This window comes from Alligator mississippiensis, chromosome 4 (genome assembly GCF_030867095.1).
Source record: "Alligator mississippiensis isolate rAllMis1 chromosome 4, rAllMis1, whole genome shotgun sequence".
NCBI classification, from domain to species: domain Eukaryota; kingdom Metazoa; phylum Chordata; order Crocodylia; family Alligatoridae; genus Alligator; species Alligator mississippiensis.
In genome coordinates this window covers 164,285,997-164,313,505 of record NC_081827.1, presented here as the reverse complement: position 1 = coordinate 164,313,505, position 27,509 = coordinate 164,285,997, and the positions used below count along the sequence as shown (strand labels likewise).

At 49.8% G+C, this 27,509-nt stretch overlaps 1 protein-coding gene across 5 annotated transcripts; it reads right to left on the bottom strand.

Moving 5' to 3' along the window:
* Nucleotides 1-627: 627 nt before the first annotated feature.
* Nucleotides 628-27,110, bottom strand: LOC102563677 (collagen alpha-1(XVIII) chain). 5 transcript variants are annotated; one of them, XM_014604750.3, is made up of 23 exons: nt 26,803-27,110; nt 24,979-25,070; nt 23,244-23,345; nt 22,893-22,943; nt 22,529-22,579; nt 21,914-21,970; nt 20,906-21,103; nt 20,002-20,421; nt 19,414-19,533; nt 19,027-19,080; nt 17,337-17,363; nt 16,276-16,320; nt 15,744-15,824; nt 15,613-15,654; nt 14,694-14,748; nt 13,149-13,198; nt 11,801-11,935; nt 11,109-11,171; nt 10,212-10,268; nt 9,243-9,311; nt 8,243-8,437; nt 4,362-4,483; nt 628-1,939 (listed from the first exon to the last, which is right to left on the bottom strand). In XM_014604750.3, exons 1-23 carry the CDS (start codon nt 26,972-26,974, stop codon nt 1,729-1,731), a joined length of 2,469 nt encoding a protein of 822 aa, XP_014460236.1. In that variant the 5' UTR covers nt 26,975-27,110; the 3' UTR covers nt 628-1,728. The 5 variants fall into 5 exon arrangements, with proteins under 5 accessions (XP_014460236.1, XP_019332377.1, XP_014460235.1 ...); XM_019476832.2 differs by having other exon boundaries at nt 10,212-10,271; nt 23,244-23,342; XM_014604749.3 differs by having other exon boundaries at nt 10,212-10,271; nt 26,803-27,109.
* Between the last annotated feature and the right edge of the window lie 399 nt (nt 27,111-27,509).

Sequence of the window (27,509 nt, the reverse complement as noted above, 5' to 3'; positions counted from 1 at the left end):
TCTGAACCCACTGCACAGCTCTTTCATGCCCTGATTCAACGAAATGGGGTAATATAGGATTAGCTAAATAGATGAACACTGGACCTGAATCAGTGCAAAAGCAGTCACATTTGTGTTGCTAACTTTAAGCAGATGTAAAGTCTGGCTTGAAAAACCCACCTGCAATCCAGTTGCCTGGTATTACAGCTAAATCACCAAAAACCATAAGGCTCACGTGTTTAGTAGGCTTCCTAATCTTTTTGCTCTAGCCACCTCTGTGTGCTTATTGAAGACCAGGCTTTGTGAGCTCAAAATCCAAAAGCAGGGGGTGGCTTTTGTTTTTACCCACTACATGGGAAAACTAGATCATAGTTTTGCCATGGGAATGGGCAGCTGCTAAGTGCTTTTGAAAATCTGTCTCTGCATTTGGAGGTTAAAAGGAAGCAAGGTTGAGAAGAACTAGTTCTCTTGGTGGAGGCTGAACACATCAAACCTGTTCCTGTAGGCTGCAAGCTCTCTGGGGCAGGAACTGTCTTTGCCTAAATGTGTACAGTTCCCTTCACAATGGACACATGATCTCAATAGAAGCCCCTCAACAGTTGTGGAATACAGATAATAAGTGGAGTAAAGGCATGGTCCAAACCCCAAAATTCTTTACATTTTTATTTCTAGATAAATCACATGGTTGTTTTCAGAGCTAACAGACTGAAATCAAGCCTGCCAGGAGTCCCTAATACACTCCAATATCTATCAAGGAAGGTTAGCCCACCACACTATCAATGACCATTGCTATAATGCTGGTAAGCAGAAAGTCTTCAGAGAGTTAAAAACTATATCTACAGAAAACCATGAGGCTGATTGCTTAGGAGAGCAGCAGCTGGTAAGAATCAGAATTATGGAAAAATCACTGGGCTTGTGAAAAAGCCTTTGCCCATGCATGAAAAGTGAGCATGAGCTGACAGAGACCATCTGGGAGTTGGACAAGTGAAGTGTAAAGGAGAGTGGAGACACTGCAAAGCCACGCATTAAATGCTTCTACAAATTTTGCCACCCACTTATTCAGAGAAGGAGAAATATTAGCTTCTTCAGGTGAGTTCATGCCTCAAACTCACAGGTGCACCTGTGCAGAGAACAGTGGTCACTGGCCTGATACCTCACCTCCCATCTGTACCAGCTCCAAGCTTGCTGAAGGGCATGACTAGGACCTCAACAAGGTCTAAGATTTGTGGGTCTCTTGAAGGCCATTCAGCTATTCCTGTAATAGATGGCAGAGACTGGAAGGTTGTGTGGGGGAGGAGGATTCCATTCTTCTGCAGAGCATGGTGTTCCTAGGCGGAGATGTTTGCCTGCTGCACATGATGATGCGGCAGCCATGTTTTCATCTGGCTGGAGAAACAGCTCCAAGGTTTGGGGGGCAGCGCAAATTCAAGAGCAGTATTATTAGTTTTCACACCTGCATGAGCTTTGAAGGTCTCCACAAACCCCTCATCTGTTCTCTATTCCAGATTACATACACGTGAAACCACTTTACCTGCCAGGGACAGGCACCTTGGCTATGGCAGTAAAGTGGGTTCCACTACAGAAGATGATGGAAGAAATGTCTTGTGATCCAAGGGTGGAGCTGGGTCTGTCAGGGCGACATTGGCTTACTTTCACCCATACGGTATCTGGCTGTGACTGGATGCTCCTGTGTCCCACCCCAGTCCACCACCTACACAAAGTGTCCTTGCATTCAGCCACAGGCCCACATCACCACATGTGCAGGTATGGGAAAGCAATCTCCACACACAAGACAATCAGGCTGTTGGAGCAGTTGTGACGCTGCCCTGCCAGGAGCTTCTTCTGGCTCAGGCGAGAGGCAAGGCCCTCTGTAAGGTTGGATGCCTGCCACCCTTGGCAGTTCTCCTCTGGGACATGGCCTCCTCGTAGGTTGGATCCATGCCACACCATCTTGTTAGACCTGGAGACACAGGATCAAATTGGAAGTAGTGAGGTATTGCAGGGAAGGATGTAGGGCTTAGAGTGGGTCACAGGCTGAAGAGGAGTCAAGTGGTAATTAAGTTGGAAAAAAAGCACTACTGCCATTCTATATTAACTGCAGTGTCATATGTATGTCATGGGGAATGATTCTTTCATCCCTGTTCTGCACTGGGGAAGCCTCACTTGGAGCACTGTGTCCAGTGCACTGCACTTCTAGAAAGATGTGGATAGATTGGAGGGAGTCCAGGGGAGAGCAGCAAAAAGATATTAGAGGTATGGAAAACATGGAATATGAGGAAATGTTTGAAGAACTGAAGTTATATAGTTTAGAGAAGATGGGTGGATTTGATAGGAGCCTTCAATTACCAAAAAGGTTGTTATAGAATAGAAGCTGATTGTCTCTTTTCTGTGTCCCCAGGGGAGACAGGTAGTAGAAACAGGCTTAAATTGCAATAAAAGATATTTGGTTGGACATTAGGAAGAATCTGCTTACTCTAAAAATGGTTAAGCACTGCAACAGATTATTTAAAGGGGCTTTGTAATCTCTACCACCCGACATTTTAAAGTGTAGGTTAGAAAAATGCTTGTTTGGGCTGGTTTAGACAGGGCTGATCCTGCCTTGAACAGAAGGGCGGAGTAGATCTGCAGAAGTCCTGAGGGCTCTTCTAGTACTATTTGTCTCTGATTCTGTGAGGGTCAGCAAAAAGATATATGGGGTCAGATTTGCAGGTGTGCTAGACAGCAGCAATTGCTGAATCCCATGCTAGTGTGGTGTACTTGGGCAATCAAGTCCAAGCAAAAGTGTCTCACACTGGGCACCCCAAATCAATAGCCACTTTGGCAATGATCAGCCTTAGCTTTTGGCTTATAAAGAGAAGCCAGAGTAGCTTAGGCTAGAAACAGATATTGCTGAATGGAGCGATTCAGGTGTGCCGTTATATATCACAGCACAGCTGCTTCACTTCACTGGGTGAAACACATGCCACCCTTTGTCCCATTCTTGATGGTGCAGGACAAGGGACAATGTAATCTTCTGAGTTTCTTCACTAGACCCATGCCATGGGTCTTGGGTACCAGGGAAAAGTGTTTCCATCCTCAACCAGCCCTATGGGAAAAGGAGAGTTTTCTATTGCCCAGCCAGGTCTGTGGGGTTGAAGCCCATGCTTAAGCACATTTTTAAGATGACAAAAATGAGAAATCAGACAGCTGTTTCCACCCTTAGAGATCAGCACAGCAGACTCCCCCACCTGAGAAACTGGCACTGTCTCAGAGTATGCCTGTACTACTTTCCTGGCAGTGCGGGGGTGTTCCTGCTCTTGGGTACACCTCACCCACCCAAATCCTATTCATATGTGCCAGCAGGGCGTGCATGGGAGTGGGTGCTCCCAAAAGTGCCAGCCACAGGGTGCCCTAGATGTAGCCCTAGTCTCCAAACTGTTAGAGAACAGAGGTGGACAAATACAACAGTGCCTCCCCTCTTGTTAGATCCCAGGCACTTCCAGTCCCCAGGAACAATGTGACCCCCCAACCCCTTGTGTTTAATCCAGGTCAAAGCAAAGTCAAAAGGTAATTAACCCTTTCATTGCCAGATTAAAATATGTATTACTGCGCACAGAAGGCAAGAGACATGAAAAATTATATTGAGGGTATAGACATGCATACAAAGCAAAGCCTCTCTAGCTTTAACACTCCTTTATCCAGGATTAAAGTTGGAGTGGTTTTGCTACATTATATCGTTCCCAGCTTGTCCACAGGTGACAACTAGAACTTAACAGCTGCTGCCCTTTTGAAATGTTCATCTTTTTCATGTGTGTCCATACATGCACAAAGGCACTAGAGAATCCAATGGTCTTTTGCAATGTTTACAGGGTTGTAGTTAAAATAAAAGTACTAAAGCATCAGCTCATCTACACAAGCATCAGATAGGATTTTTTTTGACCCCAAGTACAGCCCTGCAACAACTTCTAACATACTGATCCAAATATTTACCCTACCACCTTCTGCAGTATTAGCTCTATCCATGACTGGACACAGGACAAGGGACCAGAAAGGTTAATAGTCCAGTGTGATTTGGCAAAACCTACAGTCTTCTGTTTCTTTGATCCAAGCCCCAAATCCTGTATTTCTTGTTACAGTGCCAGGTACTAGGGGGTTGGTCAGACTTAAACACTCTCACTTCAAGGTCCTTAAAGTAGGGGTCCCTAGTGGTGTAGACTAAGGTCCTGTACCAGGGATCACTTGTCTGTTAATGCAGATCTGGAGTTACCTCTTTGTGTTGTCCCAGTCTACAAATATTTTCCCTCAGTTATACATACAGAGTTTACTGAGCATCTGACCTTCTGTATCCTACATAGTTGGAGAGATCTTGGGGCCCGTGGACAGATCCCCATCATCACACTCACCACAAGGGATCCTTCAAAATATTGCGTCCATTGAAGTTGTAGATGGGAAACTTCTTTGCGTTGAAGTGGGCAGCATTGTTGCCTTCAAACAGGGAATTCCAGGACTTTGCCAGCAGCTGTCCCTGCCATTGGAATCAGTTTTACTGATCAGATGTAGGACTGAATGGTCATGAAGGTTTCACCTCTGGCCAGACATAGCCAATCAGGAGCTATGCAGTGACCCAGCTCCAAAGACCAACAAGACTCCCAGCAACACCAGTTCATACCCCTGGGCTAGGCAAGTTTCATGTGGATTAATTGTCAGTCTCTTGTTCTGATGTGATTAAATGGGCCTTGAATATACACTGGTAATTAGTTACTAGAGCCCTCTCTCTGTTGTCTTGAATTGGGAAATAATCTCCCTGTTCTCCTCTCCAAGACAGCTAAGCTTCTGACTCATGATCATTTGCACATTTCATTCACATCAGTTAAGGTAAAGCTGAAGTACATGTTCCCCAGCTCTTAGACATTTCCATTTACCTGTTGATGAAGCTGCCTTGAATTAGCTAAAGGCAATTCCACTGGGTAACAGAAATGGATGACTGCCTCTTTTCCTATGCAGAGGCTTTATTGCAGCTTAGAAGTTATAGTAAGTTTTTCAAGGAAGTGTAAAAACTATAATGTAAACCAGCTAAGATGGCTTACCAGATGACCTACAAAAAAATGAAGGACATATACAGGTCAAATTTCCTGATTTTGCAGAGAAATCCAGTCAATATTCCACTCCTCATTAGAAACTGGATATTTGTCTGCCTTGACAATCAGCCCTACAGCTTTCTATTTGTGAGTATTTGCCTTGTTTCTCTGTTGTAATATCTCATAACATAAGCACTGAAGAATGTGAAGTGAAAGGTGTTAGATCTAACCAATGGATGTACAGATTGAGGCCACTAAATTTAGAGGTGCTATAAGGGATTTTGTTTGTCTTCCTAAACGATTGCAGCTCCCTAGAAGTGATAATGGATTATATAGCACAAGCACAAAAAAGAATTCTGAAAGATAAAGCACCTAACCAGGTGCAACTTTGAAATATTAGGAAAAAATGCTTAAAAATAGGAATTTCCAATTAGTAGCTTGGGCTAATACTGAAATTCAGTCTTTGAAAAGACTACAGTATAAAAAGCCTCCGATAAGAAAAAGTACAAAGAAAGTTGTTATACAGCAACACCATCTGCTGGAAATCAAGGGAAGCAGCAGATCAACAGTGAGCTGAAACCACAGTACTCAGATGCCAAGTGTCCAACTGTAAATATGAGGACCGTCCACCTCCAGTTTATATAAACTGGTACCAGTTTATATAAACTGGTAACTGCCATTGGGACCCCAGCCCTGCAGACACAGTCCAAGAAGCTGCCAAACCAGAAGTGGTATAGACGCTTGGACAAGGTATTTGAACAGGCTCCTTTTTCAGAACCGAGAATCAGCCTTGAGATTTCATTTCTGAGACTGTATTTCTTTGTGTGTCCTTTAATAAAAGAACTGAAAGTGATCTCAGTGATTCTGGACTCTTTCTAGAGAGACCTCCAGTAACTTTGCTTTGTGCATCTTTCTCTTTTACAAGCACAAGCAAATAGAGGCTAAGGAAGACTTAATAACTTCAAGAGTTGCTCCTGAGTTTTAAACAGGTCCCTTTTCAAACTAAACAAGTCAAACACCAGAGAACAAAAGCCTAAAAGTGCATCCTAGAAGAAGTATTGGAAATGATAACCATTTTAGAATTAACTGAACATAATTAAAAGTAAACATATTCAGAAGTCGTAGCACAGTGATTGGGTGGCTTGAGATCCTTTCAAGGGTGCCACACAATGTTAGCATTGTTAGGTATGCAAATATGATTAAAAAAATGAACCCAAAAATTTCAAATAGGAGTCCATAGTTTTAAAAACATTCTGACTTCTTGTGGGCTTTCTCAGTACTTTGCAACAGAAAAAAATGCTCTATTATTTTTCCATTGTCAAAAAACAAGTGAAAAGTAAGAGCTGGCATTTTCCCTGGGGTGCCTTGAATATAACAAATCTACTGAGGGGCACCTTGAGCTTAAAAAGTTTGAGAACCAGTGTCTTAGTCTTTTGAGTTATACCTTGTAAATGCTTCTAGGCCCCAGTACCCATTTATGTTAATCACTCACAAGATTGCCTGTGTATTTTGTGTTCAGTAGAAGCCTAGAACATTAGCTGCATTTATACTATACCAAATGCATTATTTATTATATAGTTATGTCGTTCTGAGTAAATACATATATTGTTGATTGTTTTCAAATAGTAAAGAGTCCTGATTAGGAATGGCAAACACAAATCTGGAAAGATTTGTATTTGCCAAACTAGCACTAAATTTAATAAATTTGCACTTCTTTAATTTAAAACAAAAGCGTTCTCTTAATTAATTTCCACCCTAATACTGGCTACAGCCCTAATCAAGTTAGCACATCTAGCATCCAAAATCTAATTGGCACCTTGTCGAATTCATCAATTTGACCCCCTCATTCAGGTCTACAATAGTTTGAAGTGGCCAGTGAGAAAGGGGTCACTTAAGTCAGAAGTACATTCAGGGTAAGTATAAGGCTCAGCAAGAAGTATCTGGCTGTGGAATACTGTCCTCGGTGGGAACCTCTTGGCTTAATCAAGGACATTGGGACTAGTTAAAGCAGGGGCAGGCAATTATTTTGGCTGGATTTTTAGGAATTTTTGGTGAGCTGTTGCAGGCTGGGATGGGGGGTGGAATTGATCCTATCCAGCCCAGGCCCATGTGCCCTGCACCCACAGCTGGGGGCACCAGACAGAGCAGGAGGGGTCTCCATGGAGACTGGGAACCCTGTGGGCAGGGCATGCTCAGCCAAGTGGATGGGATGGGGCCACGGGAGGGTAGGGAGTGGCTTCTGGGAGTGGGATGTGTGGGCAGGGCCGGGATGGCAGGGTGGTAACAGTGCAGGGCCAGGGCCTGGGGCAGAGCTGCAATCCGCTCCTTCATGTCCCTGTGACAGGCACCAGTTCCTCAGGCAGGTGTATGTGGAGAGTGGATTGTGGCTGTGTCCCAGGTCCTGGCCCTGCACTGTCACCATCTTGCAATCCAGGCCCCAGCTCAAGCTCCAGGCCTGCCTACCTGCCCTGCCTGCCACTCTCGGATGCTGTTCTGCACCCACCCATGGCCCCATCCCATCTGCCTAGCCAACTGTGCCCTGCCTCTGGGGGTCCCAGGCCAGTCTCTATGGAGACCCCATGTGCCCACCTTCCTGCTCCATCCGGTGCCCCTAGCCATGGGTGCAGGGAGGACAATCAGAGTGCCCAAGCAGCGGGGCTGGGTCTGGTGGCAGCAGAGACACTAGCACTGGCAACCGGAAGTAGCCATAGAGTCCAGATGTTGCAGCACTCCTGCCCCACTGCACATCTGGGATAGCAGGACTGGCTGCACATGCCCTCCATGGGCCGGACAGAATCCCTTGGTGGGCCAGATCCGAACCATAGGGCATATGTTGCTCACCCCTGGGGTAAAGCTTGAGACGACTGACTCTTAAGAGCAATTCTGCTTTGGGGAGATGGCCCCCAGTGGGTTTAGCTCCTGGGAGTCTGTAAGATGCCTTTCAAAGTTTCCACCTAATGCATAGTCCTCAGTCAGGATATACAGCAGCTGTACCTGCTTGATTCCAATAATGCTGATGGGATTAGGGTGGCTACTCTGTTCTTTGTCCTCAATTGATATGAAATCAGACGTCTTTATGTCCTCTATTTTTCTCTTGAAGAGAAAAATAGAGGACATAAAGGCATCTGGTTTCATATCAATAGAGGACAGAAGACAACCGGACTGTCCTCTGTGATGGCCACCCTAGATAGGATTGTGTTACTTGCCTTCAGATTGACAACAGGCAGGGTCCTGTCTGTCCGTTTCACCAGCGAGGTCAGGTCCTGGGTGGGCACTGCCAGAAAAGCCCGGAAGGTGCCATACAGCTGTGCTTCCTGCGACTGCCTGTAGCACTGAAGGTCTGCACCACGGATGCCATTCATATCACCAGACAGTGGGAAATTGAGGGCTATCATGCGGAGCTGGGAAAGCAGAGGGGTGAAAGTAAGTAGGGGAAATGGGATCTTCAGAAGCACTTTGATGCCAGCTTGGTTTGTTATACAGGGTATCAGTGCCCAGATGCATTCATAGAATCATAGAAAGGCAGGGCTAGAAGGGACCACAGGAAGCCATGTAGTCCAATCCCCTGCTCAAGACAGGAGCGCTCCTATCCAAACCATCCCATAAAAATTCTTGTCTAACCTATTACTAAACCTACACAATCCATCCTGTCACAGTTTCAAGGCATGGCACCCTAACCTGCCACAGCGAAAGCAGGGGAAGCTATAGAGGGGCTGTAGCGCTCCTGGGGTGCTCATCATGTGAAATCACAGGTCCAGGCTCCTGTCTCTGAGCAGCCTGACAGAAGTGGGGAGCTGACAGAAGCTGAGCCTGAGTCTCTAGGGTGCAATGAGTACAGTTGCATGGGGTCTCTCAGCTGCATAGTGGACAGCACCCTGCAGGTTGCTAACTAGACAAGCTTTCAGTCCCTCAGGGCCTAGGCTCTATATTGGAGCCTTAAGGATCCCACTTCCCCTTCAATTCTGGTGGTCCAAATCATAGCTGCTGCCCTTCTAGCTATGGTGACTGACCACCCAGGGACATGGCTCCTGTGTAACATGAAGGCTCCTCCCCTCCCTTGCCCAAGCAAGTGGCCTCCATTTTGCCTGCAGGGGCCAAACCATCAGGAACTAGAGCCAGGAGTTTCCACATGGCTGTGTGAAGACCTCCCCTTGGGGCACTGAGGACTACAGGGGAAATGGAAGGAAAGTCTGTGGTGGGTCTTACTGATGGGATCTTCGGGGTGATGTTTGTTGGCAGGACCCTGGTGATTGCTTGACTCTTTCCCTGGTGGACCTGGAAGAATACCCAGAGTGTTAGTCTCCAGGGACACCAACTATTCTGAGCCCATTGCAGGTATGTCCTGGAGCCCAGGGCTCTGCTCCAAGGACCTCCTCAAATTCAGATAGTAATAACAAAACATGACACAACATCTCCTAATTCAAACAGATAGCGTGGCTTTGATGCTCATATCCCAGGCTGGATTTTCCAGTATTACCTGTCTGGACCCCATTGTTGCAATGCCTGGTGCCTGATCATCTGTAGGCTTTGAATGAAGAGCACCCAATACTGGGTCTTAGCTGGGTGCAACAGTTGTGCCACACAGGGAATGGGATGGATTGTCTGTGGAGAGGATTTCTTACCTCTGTCCAGCCTAGTGTTTTCCCTCCTTGTGTGACAGAGATGCTCAGGTCCACTGGTGCATCAGTGCCAATGCTGGCACTAGGGCAGCGTCTTGCACCTTACCCATCCTGTGAAACTCTTACTCAAACAACTGCAGCAAAGCCAAGAGGACTGCCAGAGGGCATGCTTTGTATTAGCGCTAAAGGCTGCATTAGTGGGCAAATGCACTGTAGCAGGGGCTTTCACTTCCCTTTGTGGCTGCCCCATGCCACCTGCCTAAGCATTGGGGGTCTAGTCTAGAGCCTGCTGAGAACCTTGGTTTCCTTTCCTGCCCAGCAGCATTGTGACCTGTGCTCAGCTGTCTTTTGTCTTGATGACCCATCAGTAGATGCATCCCTCTCCACAGTTGTCACCGCTGCTTTGGATGCCCAGGGTCAAGGCAACAGCTTCAGTTGAATGCACCAGAACAAGTGACAAGTGACAGTGTCAGAACAATTAGGCATTGTGGAGTGGGTGGTGGTGAGTTCTTCAGGGGAGAAAGGCAGCAGGAAAGGCCTGGAGGGCAGGTCTTACTTGAGCTGTGGTGGCTGGCACAGAGTCTGGGCCTCCTGCAGTCCTCTGCTTTTCATCCTGCTTTAAGATAAGAAACAGCCCAGAGTTGATCACTCACCTGGTTGGATCAGGGGAGGAAGGTGGATATGAGATGGAACAATAGGGAAGATGTGACAGTCAGTGGTGAGAACATTGCTGCTGGGGTACTCTCAGCCTGGGGTACTGCCAGCCCATGCTCACAGCAGGGGCATAGCCTAGAGGAGGACACAAACCTATTCACTCTCTGTAGGTGAGGGATGTCTTTGTAAACATCCTCCTCTAGTCTCCTTACATCTCTGTACCAACAGGCTTGAGAGTTCATTGCTTTCATCCATCTGCACTCACTGGGTTGTGAATTATTTAATCGGCCACCTTGCACGCAGACATCACTCTCCTTTTCATCATGCCCTAGTGGCACCTTTGCTGCTTCCACTGTGAAGCAAGGCAGGTTTGCCAGCCAGGTTAACTAAGGATCCATTTGACTGCCTCAGAGATCAGAACACGAGACGTGAGTAAGCAGAGTTCAGGACCCAGCATTCAGTGCAGCCCTCCTAGGTGCAGGCTCCACTGAAGTTCATGGAACAGTAGTGCAGTAGCTAGCACCAGGGCAACATTTTCTCCATGAAGTCTGACACCTGTTGCACACTGGAGTCTGGTGCTACTGGAGAGGCCACATTAGCACAGACTCCTGGTACAAGGGCCCTGCAACCCTGGTTTTACACTAGTGCACACTGCACTGGGGGGTTGCATTTGCGTGGCTACCTCTGGTGCCTAAACACCCTATGGTAAACCAGGCTGGGCTCGGAGAGATTCTTATGCCAGGGTTCCCTGACTGATCATGGAGGGGCAGATGGTTTGGAAACATCAGCAAGTCCTCACCTGATGATCTTCTATAGAAACAGAAGGGTCATCGCTAGCGTAAAGGGACTCAGAATCTTCAAGCTGCTCGAAAAGAGAAATGCAGGCACGGACATGTTAGGGATAAGTCTAGCTCTGTGCTTTGTTATACATGACTCCCTTCAGGGAAATTTGACCACATTTTCTAGCTAAGTCAGATTGGAACCTGATAATGTTGAACAAGCCAACATTTCCTTGTGGAGATTTTACCTGGCAAGGTGGAGAAGCTTTCCAAGCAGCTCTCCACGCCTATCAAGATGCTCTACAGAGGTTTGCATCCTTGTTGTCTGTTTCTGTCATCTCACCTCACTTTCAGGCTGGACAATCATTGTAAGCATGTGTATTTAAAGAAAACAGGTAATTAAGCTGTGTTGATACTGCAACATGACATACTGGTACTCTGGAAACTGCAAGAGATCCCTTAGTTCTCTTTTTTGTTGCTGACTGGCTGTTTCATGGTGCACCTCATTCCCCCATCTCTGTGCCTTGTTTTTTTCCTCTCTGGGATGAGTAAGTAATTTTTTAATTCTACCTCACTGGGGTTTTCAGAGCCTGACTCTCTGTTAACTGCACACTTGCCATCCTCATAAGAAAAACTCTATAGAAACACCAGAAATGTAGTTATTGTTATCAATAGTGGAATCCTGGCCCTTCTGGATCATATAGCACAGTACCAGGAGCTTGCTCCATCCTTTAGATGTTTGGATGAACATGCTGTTGCTCTCTTTGATGTACACCAGGCTTCCTTCAGGAATGGATGAGCTGGATTTGAACATCAGCTCTTTTGACTTGAAAATCCATGTGTGATGCTGAGTGAAGAAGAAGAGACTTAATAGGTTGAAAACCAATCAATGAAAACACCATTGGTGGTGGTCCCCTGTCTTAATACCCTAGCTCTTTCCTGCCCTCATGCAGATAATCTATTGCTTCTAGTACCTGGATGGTATCTTATATCTATGCAGCTGTCCAAGCATTTCATAATTACTGCTCATGGGATGGAGTCATAGGCAACACGTAAGTGCTGCCAGTGGGGAGGAGGGAGGCATAACTCTGTGCCATCACCACTGTTACCCTTGCTGCTGCCAGGTGTTGTGTCCAGCTGGGCTGCAGCCCCATGCCCTACCACTGGAAAAGAAATTGCACTGCCATCACCATCCCCACTTCTGCAGCCCTGTGCCCCATGCTGCGCTTTTGGCGCAGACATCTGCGGGGGGGAGGGGGAGGGGGGGCACATTCCCCTCCATGCCTCCCCAGTACATCACCAATGGATGGGGTCCTTTGTTTAGGACCAGTATTGTCTCCTCCCCAGTGTGGACAGGAAAACACAAACGTTTTACTTCTATCAGTTCAGCCAGCTCTAATTCTACCCCACAGTGCAGTGCAAATTACCCAGAAGCTTCAGTTTCCTCCAATAGTGCTAGACGGGGATGTGCCAGCAGCACTGCCACAAGACAGGAAAGAGTTTAGCTGCGCACAGAGAAGCAATTCCCTGCAGCTGGCATACTTGTGACAGTCCCATTGCTTAGTATAGAAAAGATTCTCAACCTTTTTAGATACAAAGCACCCTCCTTAGACTCAAAGCACATCTTGGAAAATGCCAGTTCTTAGCTTTCACTTGTTTTTTGACTATGGAAAAATAATAGAGCAGTTCTGTTGCAAAGACCTCAGAAAACCCTCAAGAGGTCAGAATGTTCATGACATTGTGGATTCCTATTTGAAATATCTGAGCTTATCTTGTGAATTAGATATAGATGTTTGCACATCTAACAGCACTGATCTTGTAAGGTACATTAAAAATATCTCATGGCACCCTGGAGTGATGTGGCATCCTTGGTTGAGAATCAGTGGTATCCAGGAACCTTTCTCTGGTGGTTCATTTTAGTAGTAGCTAACTTCATAACTCTACACTTTGGCTGCCTCAGTGCATGTAAGGTTAATTATCCTGAAAGAAGGCAAAACTTGCTAGAAATAAACATTTCGGTATTGTAAGAGTATTCCTAGATGTCAACGTACAATACATACCCTGAGACTGGTGCTGGAGTCCTGCAGGTCTTTTTGAGGCAATACAGCATCTGGAGAGCAGACAGAGAAATGTCAGAGCTGCAGTGTACCAGTTGGACCCTACAGAGCAGGTAGCGGTAACCAAACAATAGCGGTCAGCCCAGAGCCAAGAGCAGAGCAGTGTTACCCAGGGCAGAGCTTTACTGGGGTTCTTCTATGCAGGATCTGCCAGAGCTTCCCTAGAGAGGGACCATTGCTGTCTGAGAGACCTGGCCTGAACAAGTGTCACCTGCAGGGTGAGGAGCTCAGCCAGTGAGCAACTGGGTTAGCACTGGGCAAAAGAACAAAATAAATCCCTCATCTCCACTGGATGGGGAAGCTGTGCTGGATCCCTGTATTAACATACTGGACTGACTAGCAAGACTCACAGCCAGCTATGGACTTCACTTGAGCAAGGCCTGTTTGACTTGAGCAAGTACTGCGACATCGCTTTGGCAGCCACAGGGCAAGACCAGGCTGCTGGTTGTTTGTTTTCCTAAATTCAAAGAAAACCAAAGGCCATACAGAGAAAGATCATGGGAGCACTGAGCAAGGCACTGGGAGAGCTATGATGCAGTACTTCCAGACAGGGAATCAATCAGCCAGGAGATGCTTACTCAGTGTTCTCTACAAGGGAGGTTGAAACCTTGCCAGATCCTTTTTTAGAGAAGCAGAAGTGTTACTGCTTTCTACTGTTAATGAGCAATGACAGAAGGCATAGCCAAGTGATGAGAGCTGCTTTCCTCACAACACTCTTAGTTACTTTAGCCCAGAGAGCCAACAATAAGGACTGGCTTCAATCTCTTTGGGGAACAGTGACAACTTCATCCCAGAGGACCCAAGGCCAAGCTTTAGTTCTGCTCAGAGTTGACTTACAGAAGCACAGACTTCCAACTGGACATAGCCAGTCTGCAGTATGATCACAGAAGCATGACACATGCTGTCCAGGTCCCTTTGTTGTCAGGGTCAGGGTGTGAGTAGTGTCAAGGATACTAAGGTGCAGAGACCTGGAGATGATGGGTAAAGAGTGGGAGTGTTCTTGCTTTGAGTCTTTTTTTTTTAAATTATTTTTTCCATATTCCAAGCCACATCAGCCAAAACAAATTCCAAATCCAAGAGTCAGTTCAGAACCAGAAGTGGCCCTACTACCGGCAAACATCCTCCACCCCCATCTGGGGCTTCAGATGTTTCCAACACCTTTGGCGGGCATCCTATTTGCAGGCCCAAGCCTGGAGGTTTGGGGTTTCGAGTTTTGCTTGCCCTCAGCTATAAGGCCGCAGGAGCAAGCTAGGGAGGGTTTCTCCTTTCCATAAAGTGGGCATAAAGCCAAGACCTTCCCACTCCAGCAGCTAAGTGGGAGTTTTACTATACATTACCTTGGCAGGTACTATCCCTGTGCCAGGAGAGCGGTCTTCCTCAGGTGTGACTAGGAAGACCGCCTCAGTGGTCACGGTGTTTTCCTTGCCAGGTAAGCATAGGACTATGCTTGATCTGGGTCCACAAGAGGTAAACCAAGTCATTGCCCACCTGAAATGCCGAGAGAAATGTCTCTACTTGAAACTCTGGTTGTGTCACGAGCCACCTGGGAAAGACAAATGAGTGCTGGATGTGTTAATTGCATTACAACCCTGGCAGAAGGGGTTGGGGGAAGCCATCTCAGATAAAAACTAAATCCAGTCTAGCTGGGATCATGAGGCGGAAACCAGGAGCTGAAGCTAGTTCCACTTACTGGCTATAAAGTTATACAATCCCAGGCCTAAGGCTGGGTATGGGCTATTCTGGCATGGCCCTTCCAGCGAGGGGCAGGACTCACACTGATTGGCAGGCTGCTGTGATTGGGCACAGGGCTGGCTGAAGGAAGAGTTATAAAGCAGTAAGGGGATCCATATAGTCTGTGGGATAAACATCTGTCCAGATGGCTCTGGTTAGAGCAACCTCTCCCATACCTCAGCCAGTTGCATTGCTCTTGATACACAAGGGGCCCCATCTTAGGAGTTACTCACAAAGAACCTGGTACCTTTGCCCCTTGGACAGGCATTTACACCAGTGCAAAGGAGAAGCCACGTGTGTCCAGTGGTCTTATGTGGCCAACTCTGGCAGCAAATCAGGTTCACGGGGTGACAAAAGGACTGAGCCACTTTATCTTCTCTTGGTCACTCCCACTAGACAATGCAGGCCAGGCTGGAACTAGGGAAGGACCTTACCCCTGAAAGACTGCTGGAACCAGTCTAGTATTGCCTTCTTGCTCCAGGGATCCCAGCCAGGGGCTGAGAGACTGCCCCATGCTGGACCTGGCAGAAGCCTGTGGAATTCTTTAACATCCCCTTGATCCTTTTCCTGTAGTAAGTGGAGCACTGAGCTCTCATCCCCTAGGAGTGTGTGCCCTTACTGGCTCCCCAGGGAGGGCAGGAAGGCTGGCAAGGTGCCCAGGAAGCCTAGGTCTTACCGGCTGTTTGCAGAATGACCTGGTACGGACTGGACAAACCCTCTGAAATCAAAGACAGGCCAGTTTGCACCTGAAGTTGTTGAATGAGCATCATTGCATAAACATGCAAGCCCATAGGCTGGGATCCTTACATTGAAGTACAAGACGCCTGGCGGCCCGGGGGGGCCTGGTGGTCCAGGAGGGCCTGGGTGTCCAGATGGGCCTGGGGGACCCTGAAACACAGATCAGTGCAGAGCATTGGTGGTGGGTCTGTGAGGTCTGTCCCAAAAAAGCACAATGGTGGCAACAAGGCCCTGGCTAAGTTAGACCCTCATGTCCTACCCCTAACACTTGCTCTCTACCTGCTCCTCTCTTGACTCATGCTGCCCCCTTGTACTTGGCAAGGCTTCCCATGCCCTGTTCACTTTACCCTCTCCCTCTGCTTGTTCAGGTTTCTCTTACCTACCCCATTATACTGTCCTCTTGGTTTTCTAATCTCTGATAACCACCTGGCAGGGTCACTCTACTGCTTCAAACAGCATAAATCAATCTCTGAGTCCCTCAGTGATCAAGGGAGGAAAGTCTGGACACAGCTTGGGCCATGAGAGCCCCTCCTGGGCTCTGCTGGGGAAATCAAGAGAAAGCTACAGGGGCAGTGAGGACAATAACCAGGCCACAACTCACATGAGAGACGACAGCTTCATAAATTTCTGCTTCTACTTTGCCATTCTGCAGAGGGGAGAGAGAACATTGGAGAAAACTATTACAGATAGACTGGCTGCAGGTCAGGGAGGGAAGAAGCCACTTAACTAGAGGGAACATGTTCCCATCCTTCCTTCGATTTTCTTATTCCCTCCAGAGCTGTCTCCCCTGCCTGGTCTGGGAGGTCCCACTTTGCTTTGGGCAGTAAACAAAGTTGCTAGGGGGGTTATTATCCTATGCAGAGGTGCAGGGCAGTGTCCAGCTTGGAGGGATCCAGCCAGGTGAGTGCAGAAGAAAGAGGTTGCTCCCTGTCCTGACAGTGCTCCTATGCCCTTCATCTCATCACCTTGGCAACAATCCAAGGAACATGCAAGCTACGTAGGGCAAACCTCATGGTACATCAGGGGCACCCAGGAACTAGAACCAGGCATGGGAGGGTAGCTTGGCATGAAACCTTCCTCTCCAGAGCAGCCATGGCATCCCTGGGTGAGCCAGCAGAGAGGGGCATTAGCACTAGCATCATGCTCCACTCTTTGTATAGGTCCTTCTGCTCTTGTGTGTAAATGCATTCCATTGGGAGACTCAGGGGCTCACTCAGTGCACTAGTCTGTATGTGTGTACACATGCAGGTGCAGCTGGGGCTCAGGGACTCAGTGCACCAACACTTTGGCTCTGGAACTCTTCCTGAGATAACAGATTAAATGAATTTGGCAGGTCTCAATCTGTCACACTGCCTTTGTTCCTGCCAGTACAATACCACAGTGGCAGTAGGTTCTTAGGACAGCCCCAACTTTGGAATGACAGCTGTAGGCCAAGACACAGGGGCCCTGGCAGAGGTGAGTGATCTCAAGTAACGAATGATGCATCTCAAGATGGAGGCACCGTGGGTAACCTTTCCAGTGGTTGCCTGTACCTTGCCAGGCACCCATTGCCCCAGCACTACTGGGGGTGTTTAAGGTATAAAAAGAAAGGAATAAACAGCTGGTAACCCCCACAGTTCCTGAGCAGGCTGGGGACACCACTGCATTTCCACAGCTACAAACCTGCTCTCCTGGGTCTCCCTTTTCACCCTGCAAGAAAAGAAGACAATCTCAGCATATCTCAGGGGACTTCACTCACCTCATCTCTCCAGGAAGGCCTATCTGCCCTGTTAGACTGCTAGGGAAGCTAAAGCACACAGAGAGAGAGTTGGGAAACGTGGACACTCAGGAAAGGTAATATGAATCAACTAAAAGCATGAATGTAAAGGCAAGTAGTTAATCTACATTAAAGCACTACAAGAGCCCTAATTCAGTAACTTCATTCACTTTGGAAGTGAATTAAACTAAATTGAGTTAGGACCACTTTAATTCTGAATAAGTGTCCACATGGAAGTTTAATTTAATTTAGTTAATCCCCTTTGAATTCACACGTAGTCAATGAGATAGCTTTCATGAGTGTCCCAGTGTAGAGAACTAAAAGCAACTTGCCTTGGGTTCCACTGCAAGACTGATTTGGAGTTTAAAAAAAAAAAAAAAAGGACCATCAGTCCTGACCCAAGTTAGGAGTAATTTTTCAATTACAATTTTTTTTCCATAGAAAAATTGGCTTTGTGGTTTGACCAAACTATTCACAAATGTGTGTCAAATTCATCAAATTGTTTTGATCAATAGAAACCTGGATTTTTATTAATTTATCTATTTTGCAAAAGTTGAAATATTCCAGTTCAGCATTTTTAAAGGCAGGGTCTTGATTGTTTAAGAATGTGCCATTTCAGTAAGTTAATCCAAATTGAATTACAAATTTGAAATGAAACGAAGCTTTGTATATTGGACCGTAAACATTTATTTTGTTTCTCCACAAAAAAATTGATTTTTTTTTTCATTTTGAGTAAACCCAAACTGATTCCCCCCCCACCCTTTTTTTTTTAAATTTTTTTGGGGCTGGTCAGCAAACAGAAAAAAAACATTTTTTTTGTACAGCTTTCATCCTCACTCCTAGTTTCCAGGGCACAGAAGACTAGAAATACACTCTGTTGTAATTCCCCCACAAGCATCCCATTATCTGTGGCATAAGACAGTGAAAATAAAGGGCTAAAAGTGGAAGACACTTCCCAGTAGTGAAGTCAGTAGAGCCCAAGGGTTTATTGCAGTTACACTACACAGAGCAGAAATACACCTGGGGCAGGGCAGGGAATCATCAAGAGCTGCCCATGATCCGGTGGGTTTTGCACCAGAGATTTGGGGTGTCTGATTGGACTTACAGAAACAGAAACACATGAGTTACATTTGGGCAATGCTCAGGGGATGGCAGGGAAAGTGGAACAGAGGGGAGTCCTCTGGACGGGTGGGGAAGGGTGCACTGGAAGGTGGCAGGGCTGTTTTTCACACCCTGCAGATGGGCTTTTAGATTTTGCCTCCTGCCTTCCAGGGTCTTGTCTCCTAGGCTTTGGGGCCCCTCAAGCACACTCAATGCCTGTATGCACAAAAACACAGGCTGTGGAGAGACTTAGCAGTGATCTTGCAGGAGTTGCTCTCCCTTTACAGGCAGCACTGACCCCATTGTCTCAGTGCAGCAGGAGGGGATGTGCATTGCATGGAGCAGGTTGGGGGCTTGGTAGGGGTGCTCTCCTCTTGTGGACGATGCTGACACTAATGTCCCAGCCTGGTGCTATGGGATAACTGTGCTGCAGGCAGTGGGTAGGGGAGCAGTGGCGGGGTGGTCTCCCCTGTATTCCAGGACTGACATACTCACTTTGGGACCTGGTGGACCAGTGAATCTGGAGTGCCCTGGATGGTGTGGATCACACTGCAAAGGGAAGAGACGTTTAACTGGGCTATTCCCAACCCCATTGCTACTGCTGATGCCTCTGTTATGGCACTGGGGGTATGATTGCCCCTAGCTGGTGTCACTATTCACTCTGCTTTGTGTGTATGAAACACTCCCATGTCTGCACCTTCATGGATACAGTTGGCAGCAATATATACGGGATCAAATTACTCCCACAGGGCTAGGGTTGAACACACCAGTCCTCACCTCACCCCAAAGCCCGATATGATGAGGGAGCTCCCAGTCGTGTCCCTGGGGGCTCAGTGCACTGCCCAAAATTAGTGAGAATCAGCTGAGTTCATTCCTACTCACCCTGTACTCCCCTGGAGGTCCAGGTAGCCCCATGGGACCAGGCAGACCCTGGGAGCCTTTTTCTCCCTTCAGACAGGGGCTGCTTGGTCTGCCTGGTGGTCCGAAATCTCCTTTCTCACCCTGTCGAGACATAACACATGGATAACACAGAGCACAGGTCACAAACAACCCATCTCACCTGCCCTTTTAATGCAGCCCAGCACTCAGCAAGCCCTGGGGAGCAGACCCTGGGGGCATGTGGGCTGCATCAGTATGCCTGCTGTGCCTCTGGGGAAACAGAGGTACGGAGCTGGGGGATGACTTGTGGCCGTGCAGGGGCAGCGGTAAGAACAGAGCCCGTGTGTTCAGGCTGCTGCTCACCCCTTGCTCCACTGGGCTCTACCAATTAGACCACACTGCCCTTGAGAGAAAGCACCTGCTTTCATGGTGTGATGAGTACTATCTTTTGTTCAGTGGCCCATGGGTTGCCCTTTTCCCTCCTCGCGGTGGTCTTAAGCTCCCTGGGGCCAGGCCTCCCCTGTGTTGGCTCCTGGCTTGCAGGGGTCTGGGACCAGGACATGCCCTGGCTCAGTTGCGATGGGATCTTACCTTTGGCCCAGGGAATCCTGACTCTCCTGGTGGCCCTGGGTTCCCTGGGGGAGGCAGAGGTCCTGGTGGGCCAGGGGGCCCTTCAATCCCTGGGATCCCTGGAAGTCCTTGTGACCCTGGGAATCCTGGAGCACCTGGGGGTCCATCAGCCCCGATGGAGCCTGGAGGCCCCGCAGGCCCCTCAAGCCCAGGATTGCCTTGGAAGCCTGGTGGTCCGATGGGTCCCGGTGGTCCCGGCAGGCCTGGGGCTCCTGCTGGGCCTGGGGGCCCTGGCTGGCCTTTTTTCCCTGGGAGTCCCTCAGGGCCTTGTTCACCTTCGTGCCCTGGGTAGCCTTGGGGTCCTGGGGGTCCTGGGAAGCCAGGAGCACCTGGAGGTCCTGGGGGCCCTGCCAGGCCAGGCAAACCCAGCTGCTTATTCAGCTGAGAGGAGAGAGAGGAGGTAGAGCAGAGACACTACTGAACTGACAGCACTGAACGTTTCCACCCCCCAGCTCCCAGCGTCCCCACCCTTCCTGCTCAGCGCACACTCGGTGCACACTGTCCCCACTGCATACTCTGTCCTCACTGCCCCCACCCTGCCATCACTGCTGCTTTTACTGCCCCCACTGCATGCACTGAATCCATTTTGCCCCCCATGACAGTCACCACTGCAACTGTGCTGCCCCTGCTCTCTAACCCGCAGGAATGGCCCTGAACCACAAGCCCACTGGGGGCCTGCAGCCAGCGCTTGCCAGGCTCTTGCCCTCCCAGGGGAACTCTGGTCTCTTCCTGTCTCTGGCCCCTGGTTCCTTTAATTTCTTCCTTAAGAAGGAAGTGGCCAAGCCCAGCTCTGCAGGCAGAAAACATGAGCTGGAGGCCCTGGGATGCTCTCTGTGGGGCTCCCTTGCTGCCCACCAGCTCTCACCTCATTCTCAGATATGACCAGTCCTTGTGTGACTCCTGCCAATCCAGGCATGCCTGGGGGCCCAGGAAGGCCTGGGAGTCCGGGGGGACCTGGGGGTCCTTGGGAACCCCGTTGACCTGGGTTCCCCACTTGGCCTCTCTCTCCAGAAAATCCAGGCAAACCTCTTGCTCCTGGAGATCCCCGGTCGCCTTTGTCTCCCTGTTGGGATAAAGAAACAACATGGCTCAAAGGGCCCTGGGGTGTGTTTGCTGCCTTCTCTGCTCTGTGCCAGCCCCTCACTGAAGTGCCAGCTGCATGGCACCACTGCCCCATGCCAGCTTTTCAAGGCCTTGGCCATGGGGCCACCATTTTGGACCAGGGAAGTATCAGCAAATGTTGATTTGTTATCAAGCCTCAGTCTCCCAGAACCGCTGGGGGGTTATGATTTAGGGGAAGGAGGAAACTGCTTTATCGATAGCTGAACCCACTTGGGTTCTAGGTCCAGGACAGAACTGGAGTAGGTGCACACTGGGCTCAGACAACAGTTTCCAAGATGGCCCTAGGCCCAAGGACATTATGTCTGTGCAATGCACAGACACAGCACATCTCTGTTGCTCTCTAATGCCCAGGCCATATCAGAGGGTTGGGAGCCTGTTACTGCCTTGCATGGGGTGTCTGCTCACACAGTATCTAGTCATGCTTTCTGTTCCCAAAGGTGTGTTTGATCCCTCTGGAGTTCATGGGGAAGGAATCCCATTGGCTGCACAGGAGATCTTGCAGGACTCCCTAAGAGTGATGGGAATGATTGGATTTTACTTTAAATCTCCCTTAAAAAAGTGAAACCTTCTGTCCAGGGAGGAAAACAGTTTGTGAGTCTCAGAAACCTGCCAAGGCTTTTCAAAGCACAGCTCTAGGGGGTCACACAGTCCCACTCATGCCAGGGCCTCCCCAACTCTGCTGTGCCTGGAGCTGCCCTGGGTGGATGAAAGCCATTGTAATCATCACTGTTACCTGCTAAAGGGGACCTACCTTTGGACCAGGAGGGCCTGGGACAGCTGGGCACACACATTGCGAGTGGTTGCTTATCTAGGGGACAGAACCAAGTGTCAGTGATGCGGCCACTGATGGGTAATAAGCAGCATGCAGTGCCAGCTCAGCCCCCCACCTGAGAGACCTGGGGGAGAGTCTGGAAGGGTTGGGTGTCAGGAAGCAGGAGACCAGAGAGAGGGCTGGGGCTGGGATGGAAATCCACCAGGCCCTGCAGTCTGCTGCTGCAGCTTCTGCCTCCCTTTACTCCAGTGGCTTCCTCCCTGCAGCAGCCCCAGTGTTAGGAGGTGGTTGCCCTCCTGCCAGTGGGGTCTGCCCTGGCTGGGCTCTGAGAGAGTGCAGAGGTCAGTAGCTTTGGAGCTGACTGAGAACAGATAAGGAGAGGGTTGCCCTTGAATGCTATGTGCACCCGTGTCAGCTCCTTGCTGCCCTCTGCTATGCAGCCCCCCCTGCTTGGGCCATGAAAGTCTGCATCTGAGCCAGCACCCTGACAGGCAGAGATACCCCTTCCCCCAGCAAACAGACAGGCAGCGACAACAGCTGCCACCTCCTGCTCAGCCCCAAGACAGGCCAGGACACCCCTGCCTCCATATGCACCTGGCAAGTTGTAGCAGCCTTCAGAGGGGTGGGCTTTGGCCCTTTTATTACCTGTGAGAAAGACAGAGAGAGACTGAGCACCAACCCATCTACACAGCCTTCTTTCTGCTCCCACCAGGGACCCAGGCAGCAGGGAGCACTGCTGGAAAAGATGCCATAACCAGGGCAAAACCTGCCCCCTTGGAATGTGAGTCCACCAGCTCAAATCCACCTGCTACAGTCAGGCCTAGGGGTGGAGGACTGATGCCTGGTGACTGTGGACATACGAAGTCTCCAGCCTACACACAAAGTCTCCAGCCTTTCTCTCTTCCCTTCTGGAGCTGTGTGTTCCTTGGTCTTGGGGCATGCGCCTCAGTTTACTCACTTTAGCAGTGGCACTGGAAGGCTTCCGAGCTGCTGTCATTTCTGTGGTTGTCTAGGAAGGTGAAGAGAGGGGAATTATTGGCTGCCAGGAGCGTGGCAGGGTCTGACAGGTGGGTGAGAGCCAGGGCCTGGCACAGAGCACCAAGGAGCCCTGGGATGTTGTGAGGAGCTTGTCTAATTCAGATGCTCACAGCAGTGGCAGAGCTGGGGCAGTAAGAGATGTGGGAGGGTGGATAGAGCCTGAATGCTCCTCCTGCAGCTCGGAGAACCATGTATAGGTAGAGATGATGATGGATAACCAGCCCCCCTCTGCTTTTGGCTGCCCTGTGGCACCAGGCACCTCCACTGCTACCTTGATCTGCAGAAACTCCTCCTCCTCAGCACTCCCTTCGAAGGTCCCCAGGGAGGCGGTGGTTTGTGAAGATGGTTCCACCTTGGCTGATGCTGGAGGCTTCTATAATAGACAGGGGTGGTGGATGGAGAATGCAGGGCATGCAGCAAAGAGGACTCCAGGCTCCATTCACCCACCCTCTACTCACCCACAGGGGACACTGCTGCCCTGGTGAGTGTGGTTGCAGGTTCAGGCCTGCTGGGGGTCCAACATGCCCATTCTACCTGGGGCAGTGCAGGCCATGCTCCTAGATGGGGCGAGCCACACCACCCTGGGTTTTCCATACAGAGGGAGCAAAGTGACTAGACTCTGCAGAGCCTCTGAGCCCAGCTCCCCATGGGGTCTGTATTGTCACATATACCAAGGCCCTTCTGGTTGGACTTGGCGCCTTCCTGCCACGAGGTACTTGGGACAGACTCTGCAGCAGGGAGGGACTGGAGGGGAAGGGAGTTCCCAGAGGATCTAGTCCAAAAGCCAGAAAAGCAGCAGCAAAAATTCATTTAATCAGGAAAAGGGCTGAACTGATGAGCATTGGACTGTAATAGGATTGGGCGGGGGGAGGGAAGAGTGGGGTCGGATAAGAAGGAGAGAGCCAGGGACTTGGAGCTCTCCCCATGCAGCCTATTGTGTCTGGTGCCACTGGGCCAGGGGGAAGAGATAAGGACGAAGGACAAGGGCATAGGAAACTGATTGAAGGGAACATGCTTCAGAGGTCTGAAGTCAACAAAAGCAGCATTGGCTTGGTAGACAAGTTGGCTTGGCAGAATGCAGTTGGAGGGGGACTTGAGGAAACAGCCCGGGGACTCAGTCCCATAGCCACTGCCTCCCTGTCCTGCCCTTCAGCATCACACTGGCCCACCTGCAGGAGGGATGGGACACAGTCCTAGCCTAGCTTAGCTTTGCCAGGTGTTGGGTCTGGTCTGGTCTGAGCTGCCTGGGATACATACACAGCAGCCAAGCTAAGCTTCCTTCCTCGGGATGGCAGGCCAAACTCTCATGCCTCAGGCCAACCTCCCATGCCTCCTATGCCCAGCCATACACCCCGTGCCACCCCACATCTATTCATATACAATTACACACCAATAAATGCACCCAACCATGTATCCGCAGCCCCATCCATAAACCTCTTTGCTAGTACACCCCCACATTATACATATACCTGGATATCCACATGCACATACAGGCACCTGCACACAAACCCAAGTGCACATGTGACACATAGACACCCACCTATGCCCTCCTTAACTGACTCAATCCTGTTCCCATCCCTACATCCTGCTGCATTTCCCCCCTGCACATTGCACATGGTCCCCCCACCACATACACATAATAATGAACCTTCTCCCTTGCCCTCTCACATATTCTTCCCACTACACCTGACAGGCACTGACACTGCAGAAACACACTCACCTTCCATGAGTTCAGATCTATGACCTGCTGTTGCCACAGCTCAATGAATGCACTTGCAATGACTATTACATATGCACCCCCCTATTCCCCCAAGCATGTCTGACACACATTTTCCTTTTAAGGAACACACAGTCACCCAGACCCATGGACACCCACCCACATGCATAAACACACAAGGGTGTGTGCACATGCACACACTCAAGCACACACACACTCCTTACTCAGTGGCTGCCCCTGACCAAAGCACCTGGTTGTGTGTTTTTGGGAAGACATGCATCTTACCCACCTTGGTGGCTTGTGCCCTTCTCCTTGGGGTCACCAGTGGGGGTTTGCTTAGCAGGATTTTCTTTGTTGGCTCTGCATCACCAGCAGCCCAGCCTGAAAGAGCAAAGAGAGGATTGGGTTGAGGATCTGTGGCATGGCTTCCCACACCAGGTAGCCCACCTTTGTAGAGACCCCAGAGATCTGTGTCTGTCCTGTCAGTCACCCCTTTGGCTATGGGGCCTGATTCTCTGGCAGTACTGCTCAGCCTAAATCTGCATCTTTCACCTTAGGCAGGTAGGAGCACGATGGTTAGAGCAGCAGGCAGGGGTCAGGACTCCTGGGTTCTGTGATGACTGTGCTGCTACCCCCTTGGAGTGGACCACATCAGTTCCTGGGCAGCTGTGCCCCACAGCAGCTCAGGGCAAGGGAAGAATCCCACATTGAGTCAAAATGCGCAGCAGTCCTTGCAGCTGGAGTTTCACCAGGACACAAGGGTTCTCATCTGGAGCCACTAGTGGCCACAAGGGCTCCAGATACAGTAGGCAAAAGCTGGTGCCCCCACAGCCCACTGTCCCTTAGGAACATCCTAGGGCACTGGGCTCAGTACTGACTGTGAGGGGAGACACTTGCCCTCCCACCAGAGCAATATAGTGGATCTGTACCTGTTTACATCAGCTGAGCCCTGGGTTCTTGCCTGTCTGATGCATGGGGGACAGAGGGGCAGACCTGTTTCCTTAGGACCAGTGATCGTCTCAGTGCTCCTAGGAGGGAGCAGCCTTGGAAACCTTGCTTTGTCCCAGGGGCAGGGCAGGTCCATGGAACAGAGTCCCACTTGGGGACACCCCTCACCATGCTTTTGTAGTGATCTTAGCACCTGTGTGTGTTGCCCAGATTGTGTCCAGCCTGTCCAGTGGCAGGGGGCAGGGGGTGGGTTGGTGGGAACGGACGGATGGATGGACAGACGGGGATGACCAGTCCTAGCAGAACTGAAGGACCAAGGCATTGGGTGTAGGCTATATGGCTTCAGGATAGAGCTATATAGCAGGACAGGGTCCCTGCTCCCATCCAGATGGAGTCTTCCAGGGATCCACCGGAGAATCAAAGTCTGAGTTTTCCCACTGCCTCCCTGCCCACCTTTGCTCCTATGCCTTGGAGCCAAGCTTGTTTAAGCGTGTGCTTCATGGATTGCTAAGAGAACCAAGAACAGCCTGGCTCCTGGGATGCGCAGCCTTCTCAGCATCCCAGGCACACTCTGGCACACAGGTATCAGGGGCAGCTGCTAATTTGTCTGGTAATACAGAGGACCTGGTATTGGCAGCTGCTGTCCACGGTGCCTGCTGTCCATGGAGCACGCCTGGGAAGTGAAGAGGAGCTATGAGGCATTCAGCACCTTGGAAATCAGGTCCTAGAACATCTCTAGGTGGGTCCTCAGAATCACTACCCACTGTGCAAAATGCCTGCTTGAGGGAGCAAGCAAGCCTCAGCCTCAGCCAGCATGGGGAAACTGAGGCACAGAGAGGAGAAAAGACCCATCCAGGGTCACAGGATCAGTGGCAGAGCTGAGAAAAGAAACTAGAAATTGTGGCTCCTACTCCCACTGTTCTAACCACTGGACACCACTCTCCTTCCAGAACCAGGACTAGAACCCAAGCAGCCTGGCTCCCCACTCCTGCTTTTGTCATCAGACCCTGCTCCCTCTGCATGTCACCGTTATGCAGGTTGGCAGGGGTGGCTAGGTTCCCGGGCTGTCATCCTCTATCTGCTCAGTTGCACCAACCCCAGAGATGCATCCTTCCTCTCCCCATGCCCCACAGCACAGCTCAGGCAAGGCCCCAGAGGCACCTACCTTCCCTCTCCTCTGTGGGGTGCTGGGTGGGGGTCAATGGGTTGGTGGTTGTCTTTTCATCAGAGCCCAGGGAGAACCACTGGGCTGTGCCAGGAGGCACGCTTGTTCCCATGAACAGCAGGATGCAAAGGCAGCGGAGAAGAAAGGGGCAGCTGCCTTTGGGGACCACCATGGCGCTCTGCTACAGACAGGCTGCCTTTGGTGCCAAGTGGCTGCCCAGCTGGCTCAGGTCACAGTCCGCTGCACTCCCGCTCTGTCTGCCTGGCAGGGCAGAAATGTGCCGCTCTCCACAGACACGGCTGCTCAGAGCTAACCTTTGGCACCTGGCCCTGAGTTGTTATCATGGCCCGTCCTCCACTCCGCTTTGACACGCCCCTGTCTCCTGTCTCCTGTCTCCAACTTGGCATCAACACTTTCCTGAGGGCCTGATTCAGCAGGGTGCTGAGCACCTGGAGGGATGGGGTTATCAGTGGAGAGATCAGTCTGTTCCCACCCCACTCAGTCCTCTGCAGAGTAGCCCCATTTGCAGGGTATAGGGGCATCCAGAGGGGTTTAGCTATTTGCTCAGATACCACCAGGTCACAGTGACTCCAGACCACTGGAAGCAACAAAGCTGGTTCTGGAGGACAGGGAAAAGAGTCACATAGTCTGGCTGGGCAGGTTGGACGGGAGGGATTATAACAGAGGTGGGGCAGGAAAATACTGTG